At 39.3% G+C, this 27,218-nt stretch overlaps 1 protein-coding gene across 2 annotated transcripts in view; it reads right to left on the reverse strand.

Annotated features, from left to right (window-relative positions):
• Positions 1–27,218, reverse strand: part of gpc5c (glypican 5c) — a 107,770-nt gene that overhangs the window by 64,460 nt on the left and 16,092 nt on the right. The window contains exons 3-5 of one of the 2 annotated variants that reach the window (XM_086172389.1): positions 18,661–19,364; positions 3,880–4,043; positions 2,485–2,541 (exon numbers count right to left, since the gene is read on the reverse strand). In XM_086172389.1, the coding sequence (XP_086028515.1) occupies positions 2,485–2,541; positions 3,880–4,043; positions 18,661–19,364 (925 nt within the window). The remainder of the gene's footprint in view (positions 1–2,484; positions 2,542–3,879; positions 4,044–18,660; positions 19,365–27,218) is intronic. The other variant, XM_086172390.1, reaches the window with a different exon arrangement.

Genomic DNA, 27,218 nt, shown 5'->3' on the forward strand with positions numbered 1-27,218 from the left:
CTTTTCACATTACTAAGAAAAAAGTTCTCTATGCAATTTGTGTCATGGTTACCCTTCACCCCCTATCACCAGTGACGTGCAGTCAGTACAGGCAGGGGAGGAAAGAAAAAAATGCAAAATGAAAAAAATAAATTAAATGGTTATACTCATTCAGTGATTTGTACAATAAAGTTATTTTCCACTTAGCTTCACCACTTTTTAGTTTGTTTTTTTTTTCAAAATGGCTAAAAGAGATTCACATTTACCGTTCAAATGTGAAGAAGAGACATGCGGTGATGCGGCAACCAGCTGATCCCACTATGGATTGCGCAATGATTCTGCTAACCGTGCTGTCATGCTATGCACTGAGACCACAGCGCTGTCTCTGTGGATGTGAATATTAAAAAAAACACTTTTAATATATAAACTAAATTTCCATAGTTTGGCTGATGGGTCTAATGTTTTTTGTCAACAACTGTAACTTGTTTCTCATGTTTCTCGGAACCATAAAACGACTGCGAAGAGACATTAAGTGAGGCACACAGTGACGGTGCCTCATGGTAGGGGGTACCACTGATCCCGGGGCTCCCTCTTACTACTCAGCTACAGAGTAATAGAATTAGCAATAGCAAGTGACAGTAAAGATTTAGCAAATCAAGCACAGCCATCCCAATCTCATCGGGCTCACAAACGGTAGCTCACAAATGGTGAGGGTTGAATGTAAATCTCTTGGGCAGCTTCTCAGCTTTTTGGCCCAGAAGGATCTCATTCAAACTGTTCCTGAGGCAACAAAGTTGCTCCGGCCGGTGGTCACCGTTCCGGCTACGACAGCATCGGTGGAGCGCTCATTCTCGGCACCGAAAAGACTCAAAGCATACAGTCGGAACAGGACTGATTAAGGACGACTGTCTTCACTGGCAGTGATTTCCATTGAGACAGAGAAACTTTTAAAACTTAAGAAAGAAACGAAAGACTTCCACAAGCAAGTTATCGATGGTTCAGAAGGAGCGACGCATGGACTTCATTTATAAGTAATGGTAAGAGATAATAACTTTTTTTAAAGTACTTTTTCCTATGCTACAGTTTGTATATGTAAAAAATGCAACAAAACAAAACAAACAAAACACGTCAACTGCTGCCAATAAAATGGTGAATAAGCTTCTCTGTGGGGTTCATATGTTTGTAAATCTGACTGTGATGACATCAGTGCCTCACCAGCCATGAACCTCACCACAAGTCAACCCCTATCACAGACTCAAAGTGACAAGATTTCTTTGGACCGGACACGTCTCCAGGTGCAGGGCAAGTGACCTCCAGTGGAGGGTTGTGAACAATGTTATATCTGATCAAACATTGATCAGCTATAAACATACAGGGCACATTTAGAGCCTGGGGTGACCAGAGACCCTTTGTTTTGTTCACGCCCCAAAACACTGTCTCATTTAATTATTGAATGCCCCAGGATGGTGCAACTGTTTAGTTTCTTGAAAGGTTTATTCCTTTGTTTGAGGGGTAACCTTTACCTTCCCATTATTCATTTTGGTCCAAAATATTTGAAGACCCACAAGAGAGTGTCATTTGTGCTGAGCTTTTCATCAGGCTCTGCCAAATTAGTCATTTGGCTGGCCCGGAAGAATAAGGCCTGCGATCAAGGGAACAAGAGTCCAGTGACTGCCTTCAAAGCACTGATTAAGACTCTTTAAAGTGGATATTGATTTCTTTTCTTTAACCGGCAACTTGGGGGACTTTATTTCTACTTGGGCGAAAGGAAGCGTTTTGTTTTCCATAAACAACCATGGCGAGTTGATGTTCTCATTCTGAGTTGATTCCCTGGCACTGAGCTATACTGAGTATTGTTACATGTTCTTATTTATTGTTATTATTATTTTATTTATATTATCTAATTCTTTCAAGCATGTCAGCCTATGGAAAGATTCTTATCGCCATTTTACCAGCTACTTTGCTTTGCTACTAGAAATTTTTAAGCCAAAAAAGAAGATGTGAATAGTTTGATTATACTTTAAATTTAAGTAGTGCTAGAATTGCTCCGTAGTTTCACAGATAACTTCAGCAACCTTGATGCATTGCAAGTTTGGGTGGTTCTGGGAGGGGGAATCTTAAAGTTAGTTTAGTAGAATCCATAATGTGGATGAGAGTTACTGAATCTTAATGCATTGTAACGTGCAACATGAAGATGAGATGGGATCAAGGTCAGCAGGGTCTAAATGGGTCTCTTTAATAGATATGATTTACTACTTTAATGAATGTTGGGTTTATGAAGGCAAAAGTAACTATAGCTGATCCTCTTCAAGGCTATGTGCAGTATGGACTGGGTCAAAATGTCTGTGCAGATCTGTAAAAAAATGTTTTCTAATTTATAAAATCATAGTTGTTTAACCTAAAAGCTTTTTTAAAAAAAATATGAGCCACTCAAAGCAAAACGCTAATAATTCATGTCAAGTGTGTGAGGTGTTAAGAGAATAGGTCCCCTGAGTGCATGCTTACCTAGAGAGTGACCTCAGACTAAGTATGTTTTTCTTGGATGGCTGCAGGGGGGACGAGCTGGGAATGATGGTTGTTGGAGTCCAGTGGAGATTGTTGCAAGCAAGGAGGATGCACAGAAATGAAATTGGGTGAGAGAAATGAATAGAAACAAAGAACATAATGACAGGACATGTTTTGAGGAGGAAAAAGACAGTCATCTCTTCCTGGAAGAATCTGAACAATCATGCACATGCAGAGATGTTTCCAAAACATAAAAATGAAAAAAAAATCAATTACCATTACTTGCCAGACCAGACCACAAAATTAACAGATACTGCAATGCCATGTTTTCTTCCAGATGTCAGTAGAAGAATCAGTGAACAAACATTAAGAACATGTGCAAACAGTTAAATTTTCACCATAGAGCCAAGGGGAGTTTTGCTGCATTGCTCCATATATTTTTTTTTTCCATTCAATTATAAAAACATATTGTTTTCCTCTATCATGTTTCATGTTTTTTCAGCAATGGACTCTTCTCCTTTTACAACAGTGGCTGCTGCCATGACTCTGAAGTGGTCAGGGGCTAACACTTGCTGGTTGAAGTTGGCAGCTTCCAGAGAGCTGGATTGTGTTGCCATGAATGGTGGTGGCATTGCCAGGCAAGTCCTGTCAACTAGGCTGGCATCAGTGCCGTAATTCATGGATTGGGATAACGTCAGACAGGCGGTTCTGTGTGTATGTGGATGTTTGTGTGTGTGTGTGACTGTGTGTGTTACTATTTAAGTCGAGGCTGGCTGGTAATCAGAGTTGGTGGTACAGCTGTCTGGGTAAACAGGAAATTGTCGGCCTGTCAAGATTAATCTTGCCCATACTCCCCCTCACTTGGCACATAATTGCCATCTGATGTGGGCAAGGAATGGCATCAGAGGCCAGGTGGAGGGCACTGACCATATTACTGCACTTCCACATGTCTTGAATGTGTATGAGACTGCATGTAGTTCCAAATAACCATATGAAGAAAGGGAGAAGTCATGGCATCTGAGAACAGACATCAGCCAAATTCACAGGCTATGACATTTAGATTCGCTCAGTGTTCATTTTAAGACTCTGCACAGACATGTTATTAGACACATAAGTGTGAAAATACAAATACCAGATGCAGTCAATGTCACTGAAATCTTGCATCTCAGTTCGTCAGCACTGGAGGCCAGACCAAATTTATAAAGATTAAAAAAAAATAGTTCAAGTTGTCCGTGGACAGGCCCCAGACAAGCTGTATTGTAAAAAAAAAATCCAAATGTTTTTTTTTCCTCAACTCAAACGGTGGTTACCTAATGCGGACAAACCTTCACTTCTCACATATGAATATGAAAAAAGGGTGAACTTACATCATTTTGTTCTGTGAAGTTGACTTACCTCTTCAAATGAGCAAGCTGCCCATCCCACTGTTCTGGTTGTTGATGGGAGTGGCCAGCAGATGGAAGAGGAGTAGATGAAGTCACAGTCAGCGTTGTGACCTCTGGCCTTGTAGGCTGCATGCCGGCAGGTTTCCCAGTAGACAGGCCACACACCTTGTCTACCTGTTGGGACCACAGAGAGAAAACACACACACGTTAATGATGGAAAACATATAAATCTGGGGCAAGGGAGTTTGGGAGCCCAACATCTATGAACCGTTTTACACCTGATAATGTGAAACAATGTGGAAAAAACCTACATCACTCATGGGTTAATATCTAATTAACAGTTCTTCAATCACTTTAAAAGTAATCATGCCTACCTTTCATTTGAATTCTTGCAGAGTACAAAAAAAAATACAAAATCATTGAAAATAATTTATGAAAAAAAATTCCAAGTGTGCAACATGAGAATACAATGAGGGTATAAAAAGAGGGACATGATGAAAGAAATGGTTCTGATGAGTGAATTATTGCCAGCAGGGCTGACGGTAAATGCAGAACATTCCACTACCTCACAGAGCTGAATGCGTTTGCTCACAGTTGGCAATCATGGCAAGTATCTCAAGTGGGCTATTAAAGTCAGCAGCAGAGACGAGGAGACAGAGGGGTCATAAGAGTGAGAGGTGTTCTGCATCAAATCAAGAGGAAAAATCAATGACATCTGAATGGCTTAAAAGCCACAGAGTAGCATTATTTAGCATTATTTCAATTAGCCAGAGAGACAGTGTAATGATCGGTGCATACTGGGCACAGTAACAATCACTGAATACATTGTCAAGGAGGACGCCTGAGTTGTTCATGAGAAAGCTTGCAGAGGGACTATATTATCCATATTAACTTATTTAGTAAAAAGACTTATGGCAAGAAGCAGGGGAAGTTGATCAGTTTAAAAGAATGACCGATTCACAATTGACAGCAACTTTCTACAGAGTAGAGCAAGGCATTTTCCTGAATGGATCAATGTTCTTAATGCTCTCTTGATTAAACATACACTTTTTGTGTCACTTATGTTATTGCTTTCAGCCTGGCTTATAAGATTTTGTATGAGTGCAATTTTCAATTGTAGCATGGGCTCACAAGGGGATTCTTTGGCACCATGAACAGCCAAAGCTAAATTACAAGCAATTACAAAGCATCTAAAATGGCTCAGGCTTAAAATAATCAATACCAATTTATTAACCAAATAAATACAGTGATTGGCTATATTATAGTCCCCTCTGGCTCAGCTTTAAAACATTACAATCTTTGACCTATTTTTACATAGTGCTACATTGATATGTGTGGAGCAATCTAGGAGACAATGCGAAGTACAAAAGAAAAAGATAAGATTTCTTAATTCAAAAGGTAACCCTGCACAAAATGTGTGTTTAAAGTGTTGGGGTGTGACTCCAGGTCAGCAGCTCAAAATATGATTATAATTAGAAATTATGTTTTGTCAGGCAACTTCTCCCGGCTGAGTCAGATCAGTCAGCAAATTTGATTTAACAACGTAGTTCACTTTGAGCTTTAGAGATAACAGCTGGTTATTTTTGAAAATTGCCTTCGGTGAAGTAATCTAAAGGGTTCTTCCTAACAGCATAGCTCTGTTATATTTATTGTGCTATTTGCGCACATTCCTGCCCTTTCCCCCATAAATTTTCTTTATTCCATTCTGATGTTAAATCCTCCTTCAAGCAGACAGAGGGCACGGGGAGGGTTGTTTTATTGCATTAACCTTAACCCACAGTGGACCCATCAAACATGCTCACATATGGTAGAGCGCCACACACGTGTATGTGCACATTCCAAACACACACACATTACACTGCGGCAGTGTGAAAAGATAGATCATACCAACTGTAGGCTATATAGCCGATCGGTATGTGCAGCCAAATACTATTGTAGTGTGGTATTTTACTTTATCAGTGCTTTCATTGTACTGTTACAGTATATCACATGTTAAACAAAGTATTTAAAGTTTTAATTTGTCTCGTTTTTACTTCTATGTATTTTTTTATATTTTGGTAGTTGAGCTTTCAAACTTTATGATAAAAGCAGCAAATATTTTACGTAACCAAAAGAAATCTAATTACATTTATTCATGAAGTAGTTTGGTTCTAAATGCCAATACTGATTGCCAGTGCATAATAACTGAAATGAGAGCAATAGCTATACCAATGAAAATGTATAAAGCACACAATTATTTCCACCATTTGTTTGGGAGTTTTGAAAGATTCATTGAGTTTTGTTTTTTTTTTTTTTTTTTTACCATTGATTTTAAAAATTGAAGGATAGCAAGAGCTTACCAATTTACATATCTGACTTACAGTTCACCAAAAGAATATGTACAGGAATGGATATTGATGATAATGGTAAGAATTTAAATTAGCGGGAAAAATCAGTGAAACTCCAAATAAAATGGACGATAAAGAAGAATTATACCTTCAATTGACAGAAATGTTGAGACTTGAGTTTTGAAACTTTGTTGTTCTCTATCTCTCACCTATAATAGTTTCAAAAACATGACATGGCACCAAAATAATGTGCAATCCACAGCAGTCAAGCAAGAAGAAATTATATGCATCGAGTGGACCATGCAGTGAAGACCAAATGTTTTATTTGTTTTCCATTTAATTTTTATGGTAAAATGTATTCACAGGAATGTTACTCCACACTGTTTTTAATGACACTTTAGCATTCTTAAAGAATATTTATAATGGCTTTGTATAATAAAGGGATCAAGAGGAGGCCAGAGCTCTGTTTGAACTTTCTCCCTATTTTCAATCGTGGAGGTGGTCCAGCGTGCTCTACTTCAGAAAAGGGCCAGGACAGGGCGACTAAAGACCTCATGGCAAACAACAACACTGAGAGAAATCAATTATGTGCCTAACTAAACATACAAGTATAAACAGAACACAATGTATTAGTAGGGAAAATAAACATCCTCCTTGTTTTGAATCCACTTGAGAAACACAAACATACTTATCGGTTGAATTTTAGGACCGCGAAATCATACCAGCCAATCAAATGGGAATAAATCAGAAGAGCTATCTGGCTATAAATCAATTATCTCCTGAACTGATGATGGCATGTGAATGAAAATACTGTGTGTGTGTGTGTGTGTGTGTGTGTGTGTGTGTGTGTGTGTGTGAGGATGTCCGCACTTTTCCTCATGCATGTGGGCTTGTTTAACCACCTGTTTGTCCTTATTATACCTTCACAATTTCAGCTATTTTGTGGTGCATTCCTTGTGTAATTGCCTGAAGAATTAGGAAGGCCTGTGGGATATATGTTGTCCCCATGGGAAATTTCATATGAATACGAGGCATGAAATATGAGTTTATTTAGGAGCACCTGTGAAATGTATTTATTTTTTCATTAATCAGGATAGATGTATAAGCCACTATACATTTGGTTTAGGCAAGAGGATTAACACACCCAACAACTATAGATAATACACCCCAAACTAATGTCTGTTTTACAGTGCTTTGCTGCAAACTTGTATGCCAATCTACAGTATCTATACAAGTATAACTTGAGACAAGGAGTGTGAGAAAAGCACAGAAAGAGAATCAGCTGCAGCAAGCCCAGCCCAGGGCCATCCCTCCCCCAGGGGAGTATTGGTTTACAGATAGTAGTGATGGTCTTGTCTTCCCAGTTTATTTATCAAGGGATTACCCAGTAAAGCAAAGTGAACTTTCTCAGCCCCTCCTCACCCCAAACAGTGCTGAGGTCTGAAGAGGGTTCTGACAGTAACAACTGCCCTCGTCCACTTTTCCATGAGTTTGCTTTGGTACGTTGCCCATACATGCAAAAAAACAATGTTATGGCATAAAGCTTCTGTTCGTTTATCATGTCAAATCACTCTTTAGGTCTAATGGATGAGGCATGTTTAAAAAAGAAAATAGGACCGTTAGTATTTTGTTGCAATATAAGTTCCTGACCTTGGTAGATCATATTCATTTGTCTCAGCTATATATCCTTGGGTTGAATGCCCTAAATGAGACCTTACTTTATTGAAATACAATCCACTGATCGTTGCACTTAATCATGGTATTATTCACACAAGTGTTTTTGCATCTCTGTTCTGCAGGTCTTTGTGAGAGAAAAAAAAGACCCATGTTGGTGTGAAGGAAATACAACCAATTCTGAGAACAGATTTGGAAGAGATTCAAAGTATTGCTCTTACATTTTTCACCCACAAACAAGTCGTCCAGTAAAGACTCGACTCCGTGCTCCTCCTGGACTTCCAAACGTCTCAACCTATCTCTAAGGGAGAGTCCGGCCACCCAACGGATAAAACCCATTTTGGCTGCTTCTATCTGCAATTTTGTTCTTAGGTCATGGTGGGAAAGTAGATCAACCAGTAAATTCAGGGCTTTGCCTTCTGGCCCAGCTCCCTCTTCACCACGACAAACCGGGACAGAGTCCGAATCACTGCAGACGCTGCACCGCCTGTCAATCCGCCTGTCGATCTCCCACTCCATCTTTCCCTCACTTGTGAACAAGACCGCAAGATACTTGAACTCCTCGACTTGAGGCAGGACCTCTTCCCCGACCCGAAGTAAGCACTCCACCCGTTTCTGGTTGTGCACCATGGTTTCAGATTTGGAGGTGCAGATCCTCATCCTGGCTGCTTCACACTTGCCTGCGAACCGCTCCAGTGAGAGCTGGAGATCTTGGCCTAATGAAGCTAACAGAGCCACATCATCTGCAAAAAGCAGAGACTCAATCCTACAACCAGATCCCCAACGAACAGAATCAGTGACAAAGGGCAGCCCTGGCGAAGTGCAACTCTCTCAGGACACGGGTCTGACTTACAACCGTCAATGCAGACCAAGAGCCAACAACAATTATACAGGGACCAAACAGCTTGTCCAACGAGGTTCGGTACCCTATACCCCCAGAGCACCCCCCACAGGATTGCCTCAGGACACAGCCTTCTCCAGATCCACTAAACACATGTAGACAGGTCGGGCAAACTCCCATGCCCCTTTGAGGACCCTGCCGAGGATATAGAGCTGGTCCACTGTTTCACGACCAGGACAAAAACCACACTGTTCCTCCTGATCCAAAGTTCAACGACCCAGTGGACCCTCGTTCTCCAGCACCGCTGAATAGACCTTACCATGGAGGCTGAGGAGTGTGTTCCCCCTGTTGGAGCACAGCTTCCCATCCCCTTTTTAAAAAGGGGGATCACCACCCCAACAGGAGTCACTCTCCATGGTCTCCCCGAACTCCTCCTGCGGGTATTTGCCTCGGCAACCACTGAAGCAGTATGCTGCTTGGTCTACCAGTACTTGTCAGCTACCTCCGGAGCCCAACAGGCCCGAAAGGCCTTATAGGACTCCTTCACTTGGACACTGTGGTTCACCAGCGGGTTCGAGGGTTGCTGTCCCAACAGGCGCCAACCACCTTACAGCCATAGCTCCAGCCTGCCACCTCAACAATGGAAGCACGGAACATGGCCCATTCAGACTCAATGTCCCCCACCCCCTTGAGGACGTGGTTATAGCTCTACCAGAGGTGGGAGTTGAAACTCCTACCTATAGGGGACTCTGCCAGACGTTCCCAGCATCCTATTCCACCATCAGAGCCAGCTCACCACCGGGTCGTGCTCCACACCTCTCTTCATCCAAGTGTCTAGGACATGCGGCCGCAAGTCCAATGAAACGACCACAAGGTTCATTAAGAACTGTGGCGTAAGATGTGTTGGTGCCAAGTGCACATATGGACATCTTTATCCCTGATCATGGTGTTTGTTATGGATAATCCATAACAAGAAAGAAGTCCAACAACAATACACCACTCAGGTTCAGATCGGGGGGGGGCGTTCCTTCCAATCACGCCTTTCCAAGTTGCACAATCGTTACCCACGTGAGTATTGAAGTCTCCCAGTAGAACGAGGGAGTCCCAAGAAGGGTTGGTAAACTGAACTACTGTTGGGTGCACAGCCACAAACAACAGTCAGAACCCGTCTCCCCACCTGTGGGCGGCGGGAGTCTACCCCAACGTACAGGCGCTGAATCGGGGGGCAATCAATATGCCCACACCTGCCCAGCACCTCTCATCGGGGGCAACTCCAAAGTTAAAAAGAGTCCAGCCCCTTTTGAGAGGCCTGTGTTCCAGACCCCACCCTGTACGTTGAGGTGAGTCTGACCATATCTAGTCAAAATCTCTCAGCCTGGCCCACCTGCTCATGCTCCTTCCCTGCCAGAGAGGTGACATTCCATGTCCCAAGAGCCAGGTTGTCAGCCCATCGCCCGGCTCACACTGTACCCGACCCCCTTGGCCCTTCCTGTGGGTGGTGAGCCCAGGGTAAGAGGGACCCATGTCAATCCTTCAGGCTCTGCCTGGCCGAGCTGCGTGGGTGACGACCCGCCAAGGTGCTCGCCATCAAGCCCTGGCCCTGGGCCTGGCTCCGGGGGGGCCAGGGGGCATCTTGGCAAGACCCTCATGAAGGGTCTTCTGAGCCACGCTTTGTCTGGTCCCTCACCTGGGACCTGTTGACCGTGGGTGACCCGTCCAGGGGCATGAAGCTCCTGACAACATAGCTCCCAGAATCACTGGGAAGGGCAAACCCCTCCACTATGGTAAGGTGGCAGCTCAAGGAGGGGTACTTTCAAAAAATAAGAAAAACTCTTTCTATCGCAATTGAGCAAAACCTGTTTTCGAATCTTATATAAAAGCTCAAATCAGCTTTGAGTTGAAATCTATTTCATTTTAAATCACATCCAGTGAAATGTCCTTGGGTCATTCAGTTGGATCTATTACCCAAACATCTGTAGCCCACATCTCGAGAAATCCAACACCAATAAACCGTTCTTCTCATATGCATATTTATGTACTCACTTCTTCGCAGATAATAGGCCATAAAATTATCTTACCCCCAAGTGTTAGTAACTGTTCTAAATGTCAAAAATAAAACTGAAACAAAAGTTTAGAAAATGATAAACTGATGATTACTTTAAATGGTTTCGACTCATACCTATTGAAAACTGTTTCTCCCAACTGTTTGATGGAGGTCTATCTCCTCTGATCCTTAAATCACACAGCTTTCATAATGTGCTTTTTGTGTTCAGGGTATTCCTGCTCTTATCAGAAAGGTCATTATCACAGATGTTTCAATCAGTCAGACTAAAATGAAACAGACTATAGGGTGAATAGGAGAATGAGAATTGGAAAGAAAACACAGCGAGGGTTATTTTGTAACCACTTCTTGTGGTTACTAACTACTGCAGCAAAAAGAAAATTTGCAATCAAAGCCAGCAATCAGCATGGGTGGTTGAAAACAAAGAAAACATGCCACTGGAAACTTGGGTTTCTTTGTTTCAATACATAGAAAAAATCCATTAGTTTGGCAATGTGATGAGTTTTTTTTTTCTCCATCTTTTTTTCTTTGGGGTCATTGTGTTATGTGAAAATTAAAAAAATATATAGGCATGAAAAGCAGACAAGCCAAACATTACATTAGTGGTCCTCCAAACTCCTGGTCAACAAAAAGACAGAAAGCAAGCCAGTAGAGTCGTGTTTCATAAAAACAAAATGTAGTTTCCACAATAATTATTTTAAAAAAATAGTTCTCCACATTTAAACATTTTGCTTTTGTGGCCTTGCTTGTCCTCACTTTATAAAAGGCTTCTGATTGTCAGGCGAGCAGTGTCTTGCTCAACAGCTCTTCAACACAAACAGAGAAGCCGGGAACCAGGAATTTTCGGTTCCAAGGACGATTGATCTCCCTCCTGCGTCAAACTGCCCCCCAACTGCATCTATTTCTTTTTGATATTGTGGAAAAGCAGAAGTTCTATAAATTTTTCATCAGTAATATTGATGACACTTACATGCAAGTAAATAAAGCTAATAAAATAAAACAAAGCAAAACAACATTTTAAAAAAGACAGAAAAAGAGGGATCGCTGGAGGTTTCTTTTGTGTTATACAGCAAAGCAGCACGGAAGGGGTAAGGAAACAGAGTCGGAATAAGGTGAACTAAGTTCATGGCGTCCGTGTGAGACGGTGGAACAAATGCTTGTGGACAGGAGCTTTTCCATCCATGTGTCCATTTGAAGTTGCTCAGTGAAGCGACAATTGCCATTAAAATCCTAACACAGGTGCAGCACGCATCTGTGTTAACATAGTTGCAGTTGCATGCCAGCGAGCTCAAGGATACATTTCAAGCTGTTTAAACACCGGGACAATGGGCACCCAAGCATCAGGTGTGGTTGTTGTGGGTATGAAGACACAGACGGGAATGGCTATATACAAAGACTGGGAACACGGTTGACAGAGAGGATCGAGGGTTTGAAAAAAAAAGGGAAAAAATGCTTTGTGGGTAAGGCTTGAAAACCTACAATGAGAAGAACCACAAAAAAGGCCAACGTGGCATATTTTTACTGGTAGTGATACCTAGTACTTAAAACTTAAAGCTAAAAATCTCCAGCACAAAAAAGATCTTAACAATAATCTTAAAACAATGTTCAATACTATAGATTAGTACTACTGTATTTAAATCAAAAACTATCTGACATTACACCTACTGTATATTCGATGTTTGATGCTTCTTTGCATAAGTGGCACTTCATATAGGTTTGTGCTCACTTATTCCAATCTCAGGAATATCCTATAACATAAAAACATATTATCTATCATATATAGCATATATTAAACGCTTTAATTACTGTGGAATTTGTTCTATTCCACACAAAGTAATAATAAACGATCACAATGAAACAACTGAAAAATATGACAACCCTGCAAACCACATGGAAGTCCTGTTTGCCCACATTTGGTTCTCTTGAGTATTACCAACTTTAACTCTTGCTGCCATTCAAAAGTATGAAAGTTTAAAAAGAATCATGTCATGCAATGGATTAAAATGGTATATCGCCAAGTGCTGGTTATAGGATACATTACATTTGAGTAATGTTTTGGAGAAATTAACATGATTAAATCTGTTTTACAATATGTTCAGATGTAAGTTCTCTGGCCCGCTAATCAACCACATTGTAATACTTAAGTGTTGAGACTACTGCTTCATCAACAAAGCAAGAAATGTGAGATTTGTTTTTATGGTGTTGAGAGCAGCCCCATGTTTTCAGCCTTCTAAATCAGAACGAACAGTAGAAGAGGGGGGCGGAGAGGACAGGCAAAGCTGTGTGGGACTGACTGAGAGGCAGCGCCCGCCATCATTAGCTAATGGAATGCTGAGTAAGTCAGCCAGTCAGCTTGAGGGTTGGACCCGGTGCCAAAGGCGCACACCACTTATAAAGATAGGTTGAGTGTATAGATTGGCAACGAGAACACTTTTGCAGCACCCACCATTCTGCAGTCCTAAATATAATGAACAGAAATGATTGATAAAGAATCAGTTCACTTCAGGTCCAAAATACATGTTTTTTTTCTATCCCACAAAAATACTTACATTTCAGTAACTAGATAGTTTGTGACAAGTACAGCTAAATTGTCAAATTCTACGCTGAGGAATGTTTACATGCAGGCTGCAGTAGTTGGCTAGAGATGGTACAGAAAATTTTCTATGTAGGTCTTTATACTGTATGTACAACGTATGTGTTACATGTCAGTGTTTATGTGCAGCTTTTACCAATATTGTTAATGCACTTATCAATGAGCCCCTCTCCAATCACACCTGCCTGTCAAATCTTACAGGATAAGTAACTAAGAGCTGAAAGATGAAGCCACACTGTTATCCTATTACTGTAAGTTTACAAGTAAAAAAATTAACTGCCAGCTTAGTAAAAATTACAAAGGAAAGTTTAGGAACTGTAATAACAGTACAAGAGACAAGAGACTAGGCAAGCAAGAAAAAGTATTTGACTGAATGTAATGTTTGAACACAGACTTAAAAAGCCTAAATAAGAAAAAAAAAGAAGAAAAAAAATAGAAAATCTCTGTATTTAATGGACTGGCAGACAAGAGACTGAATATGTTTAAAAAAAGGACACAACTCTCCATTTCCTGTGCCATGATGAATGGAACCATCACTTGCAGCTGCAATGTTGGTGCATTGTTGTTTCATCACTGAGATCTGTATGCTACTTCCACTTTGAGGGATAAAATGTGCTTGTCCATTATTTGCAGGATGGAGAGCACAATATCAATTAGAGAAGAATGGTTTATTGTTGTCCACAATTCAAAAGCTGACGATACATGAATGATTAAATTAGATAAATAAAATTCAGTAAAAATACATTTTAAACATCCCTATAAGCCCTGGATAATGTGGGTACGGTTATCCGATCATCACTGTTTACTCAATGTTGCTGTTTTGACATACATTTGTGTGTTGTTCTACAAACGGAAGTGAGCAAAATGTTCATTGTGAAAGTTACTTTCAAATAAAATGATTCATTCATTTATTTATTTATTCTTCAAAACTAGGTCTTCAATCATTGTAACCGGAGTCATATTATATTCAGTATTATTATTATCATACATTTGATTTAGCAGAGATTTACTGTTACTGTTACTGTTTACTGTAACAGTTTACTGCTCGGTAATAAGGAAGCCCTGTAACTGTAGAGGGGCACAATATTTGAAAGGGATCGTAAAATTATTGCAAATCAAATGTCCTTTTAAATTGAAGTAGATCTAGAGAAAACAAAAAGGAGCTTGCAATCAAAGCCACTGCAGTCTATTAAGGTGCAGCCATGGGGAATGGAAACCTCTGATCCCACTCACCCTTATTTCCATTATCTAAAGGCCCAGGCTGCTATTATCATTCCTCCATAACACTGTAATGAGAAGCTGGGGTAAAACCAACAAGTGAAAAAGGTAGGCCAGCATAAAAACTATAAACGCTCTAATCTAAACCACTGAAAATATCCTCTCATAGAGTTTAATAATTCATTGAATAGGGCCCAAAGAATTTTTCACAGTGTCTAAGCCAAGAAAACAGAAAGAAACTGCTTTGTCCTCAGCCATGTTTTGGTGTCTTTACTGCGTGTGTGTCTCACTGGTGTCAGGGCTCAGCCCAATACTTTGTTGCTCATAAGTCACTCGGCTTTGGTTCCAACCGTTTTTGTTCCGAAGTCAAATCAGCAATACAAATAAACAAAAGGGAAATGAAAATATATATACATATTTATATCTGTCAAACCAGGCAAGCAGATCCAAAGAGAGTTTTGCATGTTATTTGGTTATTATCTTTACTGAGACGATTGGGAACTTGAGAAATGTCCACCATTTGTTTAGACTATGACTTTATTTGTACTTCTGATTCCCCTTTTCAATTAAAAACAGATTTCAATTAAAACACTAAATCACACCTCAGATGATGGTAGCTAAAATGTTATTTTAGCCATAAGAACACAGAACAATCCAAAGCTTTTGAAGCACATAGTAGAAGTAGAAAATTCAAAATGTATTTAACAAAGCAGTGAGAACTAAGAGTACCAGCAAGGGTGCAATTATTACTTGAACTGGATATAGTCCAGTTTCCCTGTATATGTGTCTTCTCAGTGACCCACCCTCAGCCTCCCCGGCAAAGCATGACCATTTCCCTTCAATCCCTGTTCATGCTCTATCTCAATGCAAATAGGAATGTTCAGTAAAAATAAAATAAAATAAAATAAAATAAAATAAAATAAAATAAAATAAAATAAAATAAAATAAAAATAAGAATGAAAATAAGAATAAAAATAAATAAAATAAACCATCTATCTTGTTGCTGTCCCACTTTGCTATCAATAACTTACTATAAGTATTTAAGACTTGCCAGTATTGTCTGGGGCTTATATCCATGTTTCTGAGCAAAACCTGCATATGTTGCGCTTGCTTTTGTGTGTGCGTGTACATTTTGTGACCTTAGTTATAAATGTATATAGCGGAGACTGAGTATAGTCTGTGGCACATTCACTGAAGGACAGAGTGCAACCGCAAAGTGGTTTGGGATATTATCCCAGTCAAAAACAAAAAACATACAGTCATAATAATTCCTTTAATAACAGCTGTATGTAATATTCTGACTATGCAAAATGTAATAATTACATCTTTGTGCTTGATTTCACACTTAAACCAAGAGTAACAAAATTCAAACAGTAGGCCAGGTAACATATTTGCTCTTGCAGTATAATAATATCATATATCATAATATTAACATGGTTGTTAATAGTGTTCTTCTGGGAGAGAAGTTAGAGTAGGTGCATTGACAGAGTGGTCATTCGCTGAGATTTAACGGTGTTCCTTAAGAGGCCTACATGGATTTATAAAACACACTGATTTAGAAGACCAGGAGTACACAGTGTCGCGTGTCTATGTGTGTGTCTGTCATTTTAAAAACATATTTTAGTTTTAAATCAAAACGGTTTGGAGAATTGTCTAATCTTGGCAAGACTAGTTTAAGGAGTAGGTCTTGGCTTAAAACTCAATTTTGGAGCGAGGTGAAGGTTAGGATCAGAGCAAAGATTCAAGTCATGCATATAGATGAATAATGTACGCGCAAGGGACAGGGATCTTGTTAAATCAAAAAATTACCTCACGAAGCAGGAGGAACTACAATCTGTGAGTGAGTGTATAACAGGTGTTCATCATGTTATGTGGACATAAATTAACATATGCCATGGAACCTGTGCTAAAAGCTAAAATGAGAAAGATTGCCTGTCTCATCTAAATTCTTCTACTTCAGTCATTCATAACAATTCTGCTTTCACTCCTTCTTTCCAATCACCTTTTTTTTTTGCATGGGAGGCCATAGTTCCCAGCTGTTGCTCTTTAAATATCAAATTGTACAAGATTTTCCATTTCAGATATTCATTGCACGCGCCCCTCAACCCCACCCGCCGTCATTTGTCATCTGTGCTTTATAACAATCAGCATCAAAATCTCAAAGAACCCTTTGGTTTCAGGCAATAACCAGTTTAATCTGTTGTATTGGCTTTTCTGTTCACATCTCAATTCCTTCCATTGCCATTTACTTTGGTGAGAAATAATAACGGTACCTATCGTGGTATTAGATATCATTTACAGTTCTTATCGAAGTGGTACGAGAAAAAAGTCAAGGTATTGTAAGTCATTATCATTTGAGATGAAGGTTGTTGTATGGGGACATGTTTCTGTTACCTCTGCGGGACCGCTAACCTTGAAGGTAATTCCCATGGGGATTGTCTGGGTCAAAACACAATTTCTGAGTAACAACGGAGTAGAATGAATTTCATTTTTATACTATTGCAGCTTGAAAGCATTCCTTTTTCATCCATATAGGATTAGAATGAGGCAGGACTGGAAACACCTTTTTTCCAATACCTATTCTCCAGGCACTTGTCTCCTCCACACTCATTGCTGAAGTTTAGCAAGAACCACCTTCAATACTTCCCTGCTCCAGCCTGTCCTACTGCTCTATGAATTCCACGCTGGGAGAGACACGCAATAAAAACTTGTTCTTTTTCTACATAGTTGAATTCAAGTTTTAAAGTTAAAAAAAAAAGAAGAAGTTTATGTGCACACGAGGGTAGCAGAAGCACACCATTTTCACTGTGCAGCTAATTATATTGTGAATAACAATGTCACTCACATAACTTAATGTTATTATCAACATAATTGGTGTTTCTTTTTTTAATTTACCAATGTATATACATAAATCAAAAGAAGATGTGCACATGAGGATCAAATGATGAAAAAAAACACTGCAAGATGCAGGAAAATAAATATGGAGCTTATGATGTTCCTCCAGACCTTTAAAAGTTTATGCGGTGGCTGGAAAGTTCAACAAACCATTTTACTTCTCCTATTGTCAAGGTCATTTTAGATGGGAGAAACATTATATATCATTCTTTAATGTTCAATGTTATTCTTTTCCATCAATAACCAAGAGGCAGGCTTTCACAATAGATAAATTAATCACATCATTATTCAACTAAATGGATACAAATAAATGAGAATTTGATTTTGTTTTTAAAGATGTTTATAGATGTTAAACACATATCTCAAATAATCATTGTCTGGTCCTTTACATTTTTCCAATTTTTGGCTGGAGATGTAGATTTTTGGTGAAAATATCTTGTACTGCGTACATATGAAGGGGAATAAGTGTAGTCTTAGATTAAGCTAAGCAAAGCAATTTCTCAGCATGACTGAACAACTACTCTGTGCTTCATTGCAACTGCCAGCTGGGTAGATTTTTGTATAAACTAAACCTAATGTTTCCTATGTGAATAAACCCGAGAAAAAAGTATGACAGTAGTACAATTTTCATGTCATACTTACCATTGAAATTGGGTCTCAAGTTCTGCCAGGTAGTCTTTCTCTAAACCATCATCATGTTTGTTTTAAGTTTATAACTTACAACTACATTAAGCGCGCAGTATCATTAGTTAAGGTGTACATAATCCCCATTTTTCCCCATGAGTAATCTTCTATAATCACAGTCTAATTCAATAGAGGGATTTTAATCTGCCTTGCCAGTTTGGAAAATGACTTTCTCTAAATTCATCTCTGACTCCATTTGGCTGGAGCAGGATAACCTTCTCTTTTTTTTTTTTTCTTTTTGACTTTTTTTGGAAGTTTTCTTTACAGAATAATTTCAACACTGTGCAAACATTAATGCAGTGTGCGGAGGGACTCTTTGTCGAAACTGTGGAAAAAACTGTTCATAACCCGCAAGCAGCCTGCGATTCCTTTCCAATCAATACATGAAAGCTTGCCAAGGTATATGTTTGGAACAAAGAACTTAAACAAAACGGTTTGGAGGCTTTTTACATATACCATTAAAGTCGTTGATCTATGTTTCTCCGGTTTGTACTCACCGTGTTTGTGATGAGCGGACCATGAAGCTGTGCATAGAGCAGGGCCTCATTGACATGCCTCCGGACTCTGAGCAGCGCTAGTTCCGAACTGTGGTGGCTGGCCATGGCGCGGGTGAGCTGCTCCAACAAGCTGGTATACCTCCTCCAGGGCTGATCGAGCTCTGAGACACTGGCCAAGCAGCCTCGCATTACATTCAGGCAGTAACCCACGCAGGGTTTGATCAAAGTCAAGCCTCTACAATGGGAGCAGTACACCATCTTTACCAGACCCTTCACACACTCTCTACTCAGGCTGATATGTTCGGTGGCATTGATCACCTGCTGCCCTTCCTCCAGGGCCAGGCCCAGTTGACGTCCAATGGCTACTGCCCCAGCAAGCTCCTGGGCCATGATTGCTGGATGAACCCCGAAAGGGTTAATGTCCTGCCTGATCATACGAAGACAGTCATTCATATCGCTGCCCGCCATCATGCTCCCCTCAATCCCTGGATTGATAAGCCTTGAGTAGACAAGTGGGAAGAGGTTGTTGAAAAATTGGTTCACTGTCGACTCCACGGAGATGTTGGCCCCATGGAGGTAAAGTGAGAGAGAGGAGAAGAGTTGGTTTACATGGGGTGAGGCATGCCGGGAAAGGGATGAGTAGGTCCCTTCCAACAGAGAACTCAGGTGGTCCTGAGAGAAGTATAGCAGGGACTGGAACAAGTCTATAAAAGAGCAAAAGAGAAACACTGAGTTAAGAGAAGGAGGAAAAGGGGGATGGCAAAGGCATGTTAAACATCGCTACATAATTTAAACAACCTTTTTGTGAATCATTGTCTGGGTTCAAACCAGTGCTGGTGTCCCTATAAAATAGTAAAATATCATTTTGTAAATCCGTCTTTTAAAAGTGTACCTTCAGGAGATTCACTTCATTTAGAAAGAAGCGTATCTGGAGTGGCAACTGCAATCAGTTTGCAGTTTCTCTGGCATGTTATAAGTCACATCCAGTTTGTACAGCTGTCTTTTTTGCGGCCATTGCTCTGGCTTCCATTCATTATGTAAAGCCTATTCCAAAACTTAACCCCAACCTCAACTTAAACTAATTTCACACCTTACCCCTTTTGCGCCATCTGGACCGCATTATGTCTCGATAAAGATTACCTCTCTTGACAACCCTGATTTTTATTCATGAAACGGTTCCCAAGAAGTAAAACATACACACACACACATACAGTATACACATACACGTACATGCATGCACATACACGCATGCATGTGTGTACACAAGTCCTTTTGAGGAATTGCAAATGGAAAATAATGATGAATACTTTAAAAAGCACTTTTGGCCTTAAAGTTTAGCATTTTGAAGCTTAAATTCTAGATTAACTTGAACATTAGTATTATGAACATATTTAAACTATCATTGCCTTTTTGACCTCTGCTACCGCAAACCCAGTGTAGAGCTACCACTGCACAGTAATACAAAATAATCTTGGAAATTTAAAATTGTTCAGCGTCGCTAACCCTCAGTGGTAGGCAAACTCCATTAATGGGATTAAATATTCTTTTATACAGCTGCTTCATTTGGTAATGGACTGATTTAATGCATACGTATTACACCATTTTATATTACCATCTCCAGAATCCTTAGAAATGTTAGAAATGTTTTATATATTTGTAAAATTTTGTAAAATTACCAAAATGTTCTATTTCTAAAAAAATTGACCTCTGTGAAAAGTGTTAAGAAGTGTAAATAAATGAGATGTTCAAGGATTTTGACTTCTGAACATAAAACCCAAACTTTTTGGGGTAAGGCATTAAAATCTCCTGAATACGCAGGATTTTTTTCAATGCCTCGACAGTTGGTGGAAGTGAAATCCTGCTCTCCGTACAGAAACAGTCTATGGATATTGTATTTAGATGTCATGTGTGTTGAGTGTGTTGGTGGGTCTGCCCTGGTGCTCTCTTCTGGGGTGTGATATCAGCTTGAAAGTATGCCAGGCCATGAAGGAGCAGTGCCAAATGTACAAAAACCGAAATTGCAGGGTTCGCTCCCCAGCAGAAACAATTTTTGCAAACAACACAGTATTGTTAATAACTATAAAGCCATTAACCAACGAAGATTATAGCAATCATTTGATATTAAAACCTATCAATTCAGGGACTTATTAATAGTAAAATAATAAATGAGAATAAAAGCACTACCAAAATGTTTCAGTTGGTGTGTATGTGTGTGTGTGTGTGTGTGTGTGTGTGTGTGTGTGTGTGTGTGTGTGTGTGTGTGTGTGTGTGTGTGCCTGTGTATGTTTGTGTGTTCAGCCGCTGCAGCTCACAGACAGGAGGATAACAACGGTCATTCTCAACAGCTGCACTAATATGTCCACTGTCTGTGACATAGGGACTCCCAACTGACCAGTAGAAGGCACAACTGGTGCATTTGTAAGACAACAGAAATCACCACCATCATTATCAGCAGCTCACACATTTATATGATTTAAAAAGTTGCAAAGTATAAAATGGGATTTCAAGGCCCTAACCGTGGATGAGAGAAAACAGATGTGAGATTTAATGGTCTGTTAGGGCAAATTGAAGCGAGGGTTACCAGGTCATAAATTAAATTTCCATCCAAATACTTAAAATATTTTCATAAAATGTTCACAATTTTCTAGAAAAAATGGTAATTTCTGTATTTTTACAATCACTATTCTCTATGAAAAATGCGCAAGAGGCAGAGGATTTCATTTTTTTAATGCTTCAAAGCCTTGCACTGTATATAGGGAATGTAAATAAAGATGTCAACAGCAGAAACAGCTTGTTCTGATCAGTCTTGGGCATTAAATGTTCAAAAAAGCACAGGGCTAAAAATCCCCTAATGTGTGTGTAAAACGTTTTTCCCCTTTTTTGTAATGTGAAGGAGCGATTGTAATGGAATATATTGCAATGAAGATGGGATACGTCTCCTTGGTGCCATAAAACCAGAGCTTTGTTGAGGATGGTGGTGAGTATATTGGGATACCCTGGGAAGACCTTCAACATGAATCGCCCTGGATAAGCTGCAGGGTATTGATAATATAAACGTATTCATTAAAATATATTACAATAAAGTAGCACTGTGAGCCATGTGAGGAGAGATCCAAAGTGGTTTCAAACCTCTCACGGAAATACAGCTAGACTGTGACAAATGCAGAGACGTCTACATGAAAACCAAAAAAATTAAGAAAATGAACAATCAACTCATAAACAACAAGTAGTCTCAATTCAATCCAGAGCCTCGAAACCCCAAAGCATTGCTGAGTTGGTGCCAGTGTGAGGTCTGTCTGCTTGCTTGAGAAATAAGCCACAAGGGTTTAACGGCCAAACCAAATAATTGCACTTGTTTGAATTAGAAAACATCAAAAATAACAATGACTTCATATAAATATGGTACATGGGTTTTGAAAATATTGGCATTTGAAAGCATTTGGCCAAAGGGATAAGAGAAATGTAATGTTCCATGCCTGCGACTTGTCCTACGATACATAAAACATACACATGATCCACACGCAAATTCTAATGGCATTGACTCACATTTGGTTTTTTTTTTTTCCTGTTCTCTGCGGATCGCTCCCTCACACTCAAATTGGTTTGGTTTCTCAGCTGTGATAAATCAAGCAAATTGTGGGCTTCTCTGCATTTTCCACTACTGGGAAAAAGTGTGAGAACAAAAAAGTAAGACACCAAATGCAGCTTTTTAGGCCCTAGCTATCACTGCAGGATAGTCAAATTGGCGTGGTTGTTTTGCCCAACCAGTATGTCTGATTCTAGATTTGTCGACATGCAGTCACGGTTGGTTATCATTACTTTGTCATGCTCTTCAATTTGCGGGCTCATAGGCCGACTGAAAACAATATATTTTGCTTCAGGCAATAATCGTTAACCGCATGGAAAATTTCAAGACCGTCAAAATATAAGCAATTAACTGCCATGTTAAATATACAAGAAGAGATTAATTGTTTTGTTATTTCTCTAAGTACCGTGGGAATAATCTGACAATAAACAATTGCGAGACTTAAACGATAAAGAGGGAAAAAACAGCAGTTGTGTTTCAAAAGAGGTATTTGTCCTTCATTGGCTTGATCCAGATTGGTTTCATTTAACATATCTTTTCATCAATGAAATGCCAAGGATAAGAGCAAGGTTTCTAAAATCGTGACACCATAGTCGTACTTTGCTTTTCTGCTTGGCAACTCAGTGTTTTGTTGGCAAGGCTCAAGTTTACATTTCACAATGGTAAGGCTGACTCTGTAAGTAAATCACATTGAACACATTGGCAGCTCTGCAATTTAAGTTGAACAGAGGTTTTTCTTACATTTGACAATAAACCCTTCTTAAATCAAAACAATTTTGGAATAACCCAATATTTATGTGAATTCTACTGAGCAGTATTGTTACAGTATAAGTAGCAAATGTAGGCTGTGGTATAAAAAATGGGAAGCTAAAAAGAAGCACAGACATGTGGCACCAGGTGGCCTGATTATACTGTATAAACAGTAGCATTCCCTGAGGACTGGTATCAAAATGCTGCACTTCATAGTTTTCTGTTCTTTTTTTTTTTTGCTCCAGAGTCAAAAAAAACTATTGTGTCCAGTTTAAAATTTTGGTAACAAGAGCTTGTTCAATCTTACTTTAAGTATACAGTATTAAAACATGAGGCACCCCTTGTAAAAAAGTCAAATTAAAGTTTTGTAGAATTCACGTGTGGCTTGTTGTCTGTTCTGTACAGAAAAGGAGAAAATCAACAACCAGGCTTGAGATTAAAATCAGTTTACATACTGTAATTTATTTTGATCATGAGTCATTAGAGACTGATCAATAATGAAGAACACTATGTCCACTCACATTTAGATTTTAAAAAACGGGAATTAAAAAAAGGTGAGCAATCAATTCTAATTTTGTCTATAAATTTGTCTAAAAAAAATGTCTTCAAGTTGTATGCGGTTTTGTGTTCGGAGACGTTTTAAAATTGTGATAATGAGGTAGGAGACACTATTCTAATACCATGAAGCTATGGGGCCATTCCTGTCTTGGCAACAGTCCTGACTGGACCTTTCCTTCCATCTTCTCAGGCAAAGCATTTTAATCCTGGCAATGGCTTGTGTTTCAGGCAGGCTACCACACACATATATGACATAGTGACACATGTGTAGATTACATATCCTTGTTTTAATTAGTAGAAACGCTGTACATAGAACCCTGCACACTCATCCAGTACCGATCATCTTCGGTTACATAGAAGGGTTGCGATGTTACCCAATCCCTTAGCCAGTAACGTTTCAGCAGTTTAATGGTAATAATAATCTATAAATAAGACACAGAATCAATCTGTTGATTCATCATGCTTGTGTGGCAGAACCGCACATTTGTGGTCTAAACTGAGAGTATGACTCATCTGTCAATCAACAACCACAGACAAGCTGTTAGTGGAGACATGACCTGCAAGAGCTGGAGTGCCGTCCCTCGGCCAAAAACCCTGTGACTGCAAAGGCTCCTTATAAAAAAAAAACTGCATAAGCAATCACAAATGTGTGTGCACATATACCAGTTGACCCTTAACCCAGATTCCACTTGGCATGCCCAGTCCTGTCGAGAGAGACGGGACAATGAGCCCCGAGAGAGATGGACAAGGCAGGACGAGGATGAGACAAGGAGGATGAGGACGGGGGGAGGAAAAATAGAAGCGGCACAAACTTCCCATCTCTCCATCTGCAATACTTTAATTAAAAAGGCAGCCCAGCTTTATTAGTACATAAACATAAACAATTCCACAGATGCCCGGGGCATTCAGGGTGAAGTGGACTATAATGTAGCGGGGTGAAGAAGGTGGGTTGCGGTGGAGATGGAGATGAGATGAGATAACAGCTCTCTCTCTGGCCCAAGTATGGAAACATGATCGAAGGGGAATGAGCAGATGAGAGAGGGAAAGGACAGAGGAGACAGAACTCTGGGCAGGGGTTAGGGGTTGAGAATGAGTAAGGGAGGGACGCATATTTAAACGGTTGATACTCAAAGGGGTTGAGAGCCTGCCTGGGGGTTAGAATGCTGACAGACTGATGGACAACACCCACAGACTGAAGCATGAGAGGCACTAGAATTTTTCGCAATGCCATATTTCTCCTCTGATTATTGGCATATAAATCAAAGTATCTCAGTTTAAAAAGAAAAAGGGCAGCCTGGAGAGAGATTTTTTTATAACAGGGAAAATTATATATCCTATTTAACTGCCAGAGGTCTATCATTCTGCAGTTACTCATTGCAAAGTGAAACTAAAAGACAAGAGTAATTTTTCCTAGAATTGAGAAAACTTAGCCCCGTAATAAATATCCATTACTGATTTTTTTTTATAACTTAAATTCTGCCACTAAGTTCACAAAAAAATGTGCACATCATAAATACTTTGAATATTTACATTGACCAAGCTGATAGAGAGTTACTAATTGTATCATAAATCTGCACAAGGAATTACAGCTAATCAAGGATTTCTTTGGCAGAATGGAAGGAAGAAGAAACCAATTGTGAGAAATACCTATGAAATTTTATAATGGGGAGTGAGAATGGTGTGGAGAAGAGGATCTCCAAAGAAGGATGGTGTAAAAAATGTGTGGTGAAGAGCAGGAGTTAATAACCTCTGTCTGTCAGTCATAATCAATAACCGCAAAATAACTATATTTTAGAAGGAGCCGACAGTCTAATAAATACCCAGGCTTTAATAACAGTAATACCCTACACTCAAAACAGACACACACATCATAAGCACAAATGTGCACGCACACAAACTTACACCATGCATGCATACCATCACATACAAACTATATTGTTAAGCATTTTATTTAAGAAAATACAACAGATTTTTAAAACGTAATATCAAAAGCATACAAGATGGACTTCCAACAAAGTTGTTCACCAATGACATTACAACGTCAACAAATTCAATCAACTGAAGCCATATTTGTCGCACACTGGCAACAATTCACAAAGTGTGTAAGGTGGGTCTGTAAAATCCTCCATCACTGAAGTAAAGTCAAACTAAACAGCAAGAGCTGTAGTCAAATCTGCACTTCTTGTTAGTTGTATGGCTACCCAATGCCATGCAAAATCTTTTCTGACCTTATAATTTCCATTAAGTATAGATTGAGGTTTTCCTCTTCCAAAACGTCAATTTCAATATACTCGCACTGTTCAAGATCAGCTTTAATACTTTGAATGTTTGACTGTAGGATGCGATTGACAGTGCATTTTCCTCTGTTACAATAGCTAAGTTGGTAAAGAGGTCACCCAAAGTTTCACCTTCAAATTCAAGTTTGTTTTGATACCGCAGGCCGACAGATCTCAAGACCTTTGAGCCATCTAATATATCACAACAAGGTTTGGTCAGGTGATGATAAAGTTTATCAAAACTATCAAAACCATCTACAGCTTTACAAAAGGTCAGGAATATAACTATTACATGTCCAAAGAGGTACGATAGCTACACATGTTGCATACCTGAAAAGAAATCTCTGGTTTTAGCAGTAACAGTTTGACCAAGTTTTATATTAATGTCATGTATTACCACACGCAGGCTAGTGAATTGACTATAAAGCAGGGATATCAAACTCCTTTTGGTCCGGGGGCTACATACGGACTAGTTTGATGTCAAGGGGGCCGGACTAGTAAAATCATTACCTAGAAGTTACACTAAGTCCAAATTTTTCCTTTGTTTTAGTGTAAAGGAGGTAAACAGGTAAATACTAAAAATCTCTATATGTCATGAACTGTTCCTCGAAAAAATATATGATGAATTAATATTAAAAATGAGTATCAAAAAAGAATTGGTGAAATTACAAAATTACACCCTAAAAATATTGTTGAAAGAGAAAATCTTGTCAGTGGAAAAATTTGCCACTAGAATTTATTATAAAATTGATTGGTAGAATGTATAAGAGGAGGTATAATGTTTACAAGGCAATTCTGGTTATTAAATCATTTTCTTTAATTTTGCCGTTTTTTTCGTTCTTTTATGCTATCGTTTTGGGGTTTTCTTTTGGAAATAAGATAAGAAAAGATAATTTTAACAATGTCACTAGAAAGTTTTTTAGCAAAAAATCATTTGTTTTTTCAAATTTTGAAGCAAATATATATTGCAAAGTTACTTTTTCATTTTTCCTTGCCCGTTTTTTTTTTTTTTTTAAACCCACTGTATAAAACCCGCAGATGCATGTGAGAAAAGCGCGGGCCGCACTAAGACAAAAATTTGATTTCAGGCAGGGGGCCACAAAATATTGTTCTGAGGGCCACAATTGGCTCGCGGGCCGCGAGTCTGAAAGCCCTGCTATAGAGAATGTACGCTTAAAGTGGTTTTAACTCCCTAAAAAACAAATTTCAACTGTGACAAAATGTTAACAGCCCTGAAAGCACCATCACACATTATTAAGTTTTCTTTTTGTTTTAATGCATTTGTGCAAATGTGTGCTAAATGTTAGGTTAAACCCCAACAAGTATTTATATCATCTGGCTCTATGACAAGAAAAAAAAAAAATTGATGACAGTTAGTGGCTTTTGAT

The sequence above is a fragment of the Fistularia commersonii genome, chromosome 25 (assembly GCF_037954325.1).
Source record: "Fistularia commersonii isolate RoL2024-O1a breed Wild chromosome 25, RoL_Fcom_v1.0, whole genome shotgun sequence".
Lineage (NCBI taxonomy): Eukaryota > Metazoa > Chordata > Actinopteri > Syngnathiformes > Fistulariidae > Fistularia > Fistularia commersonii.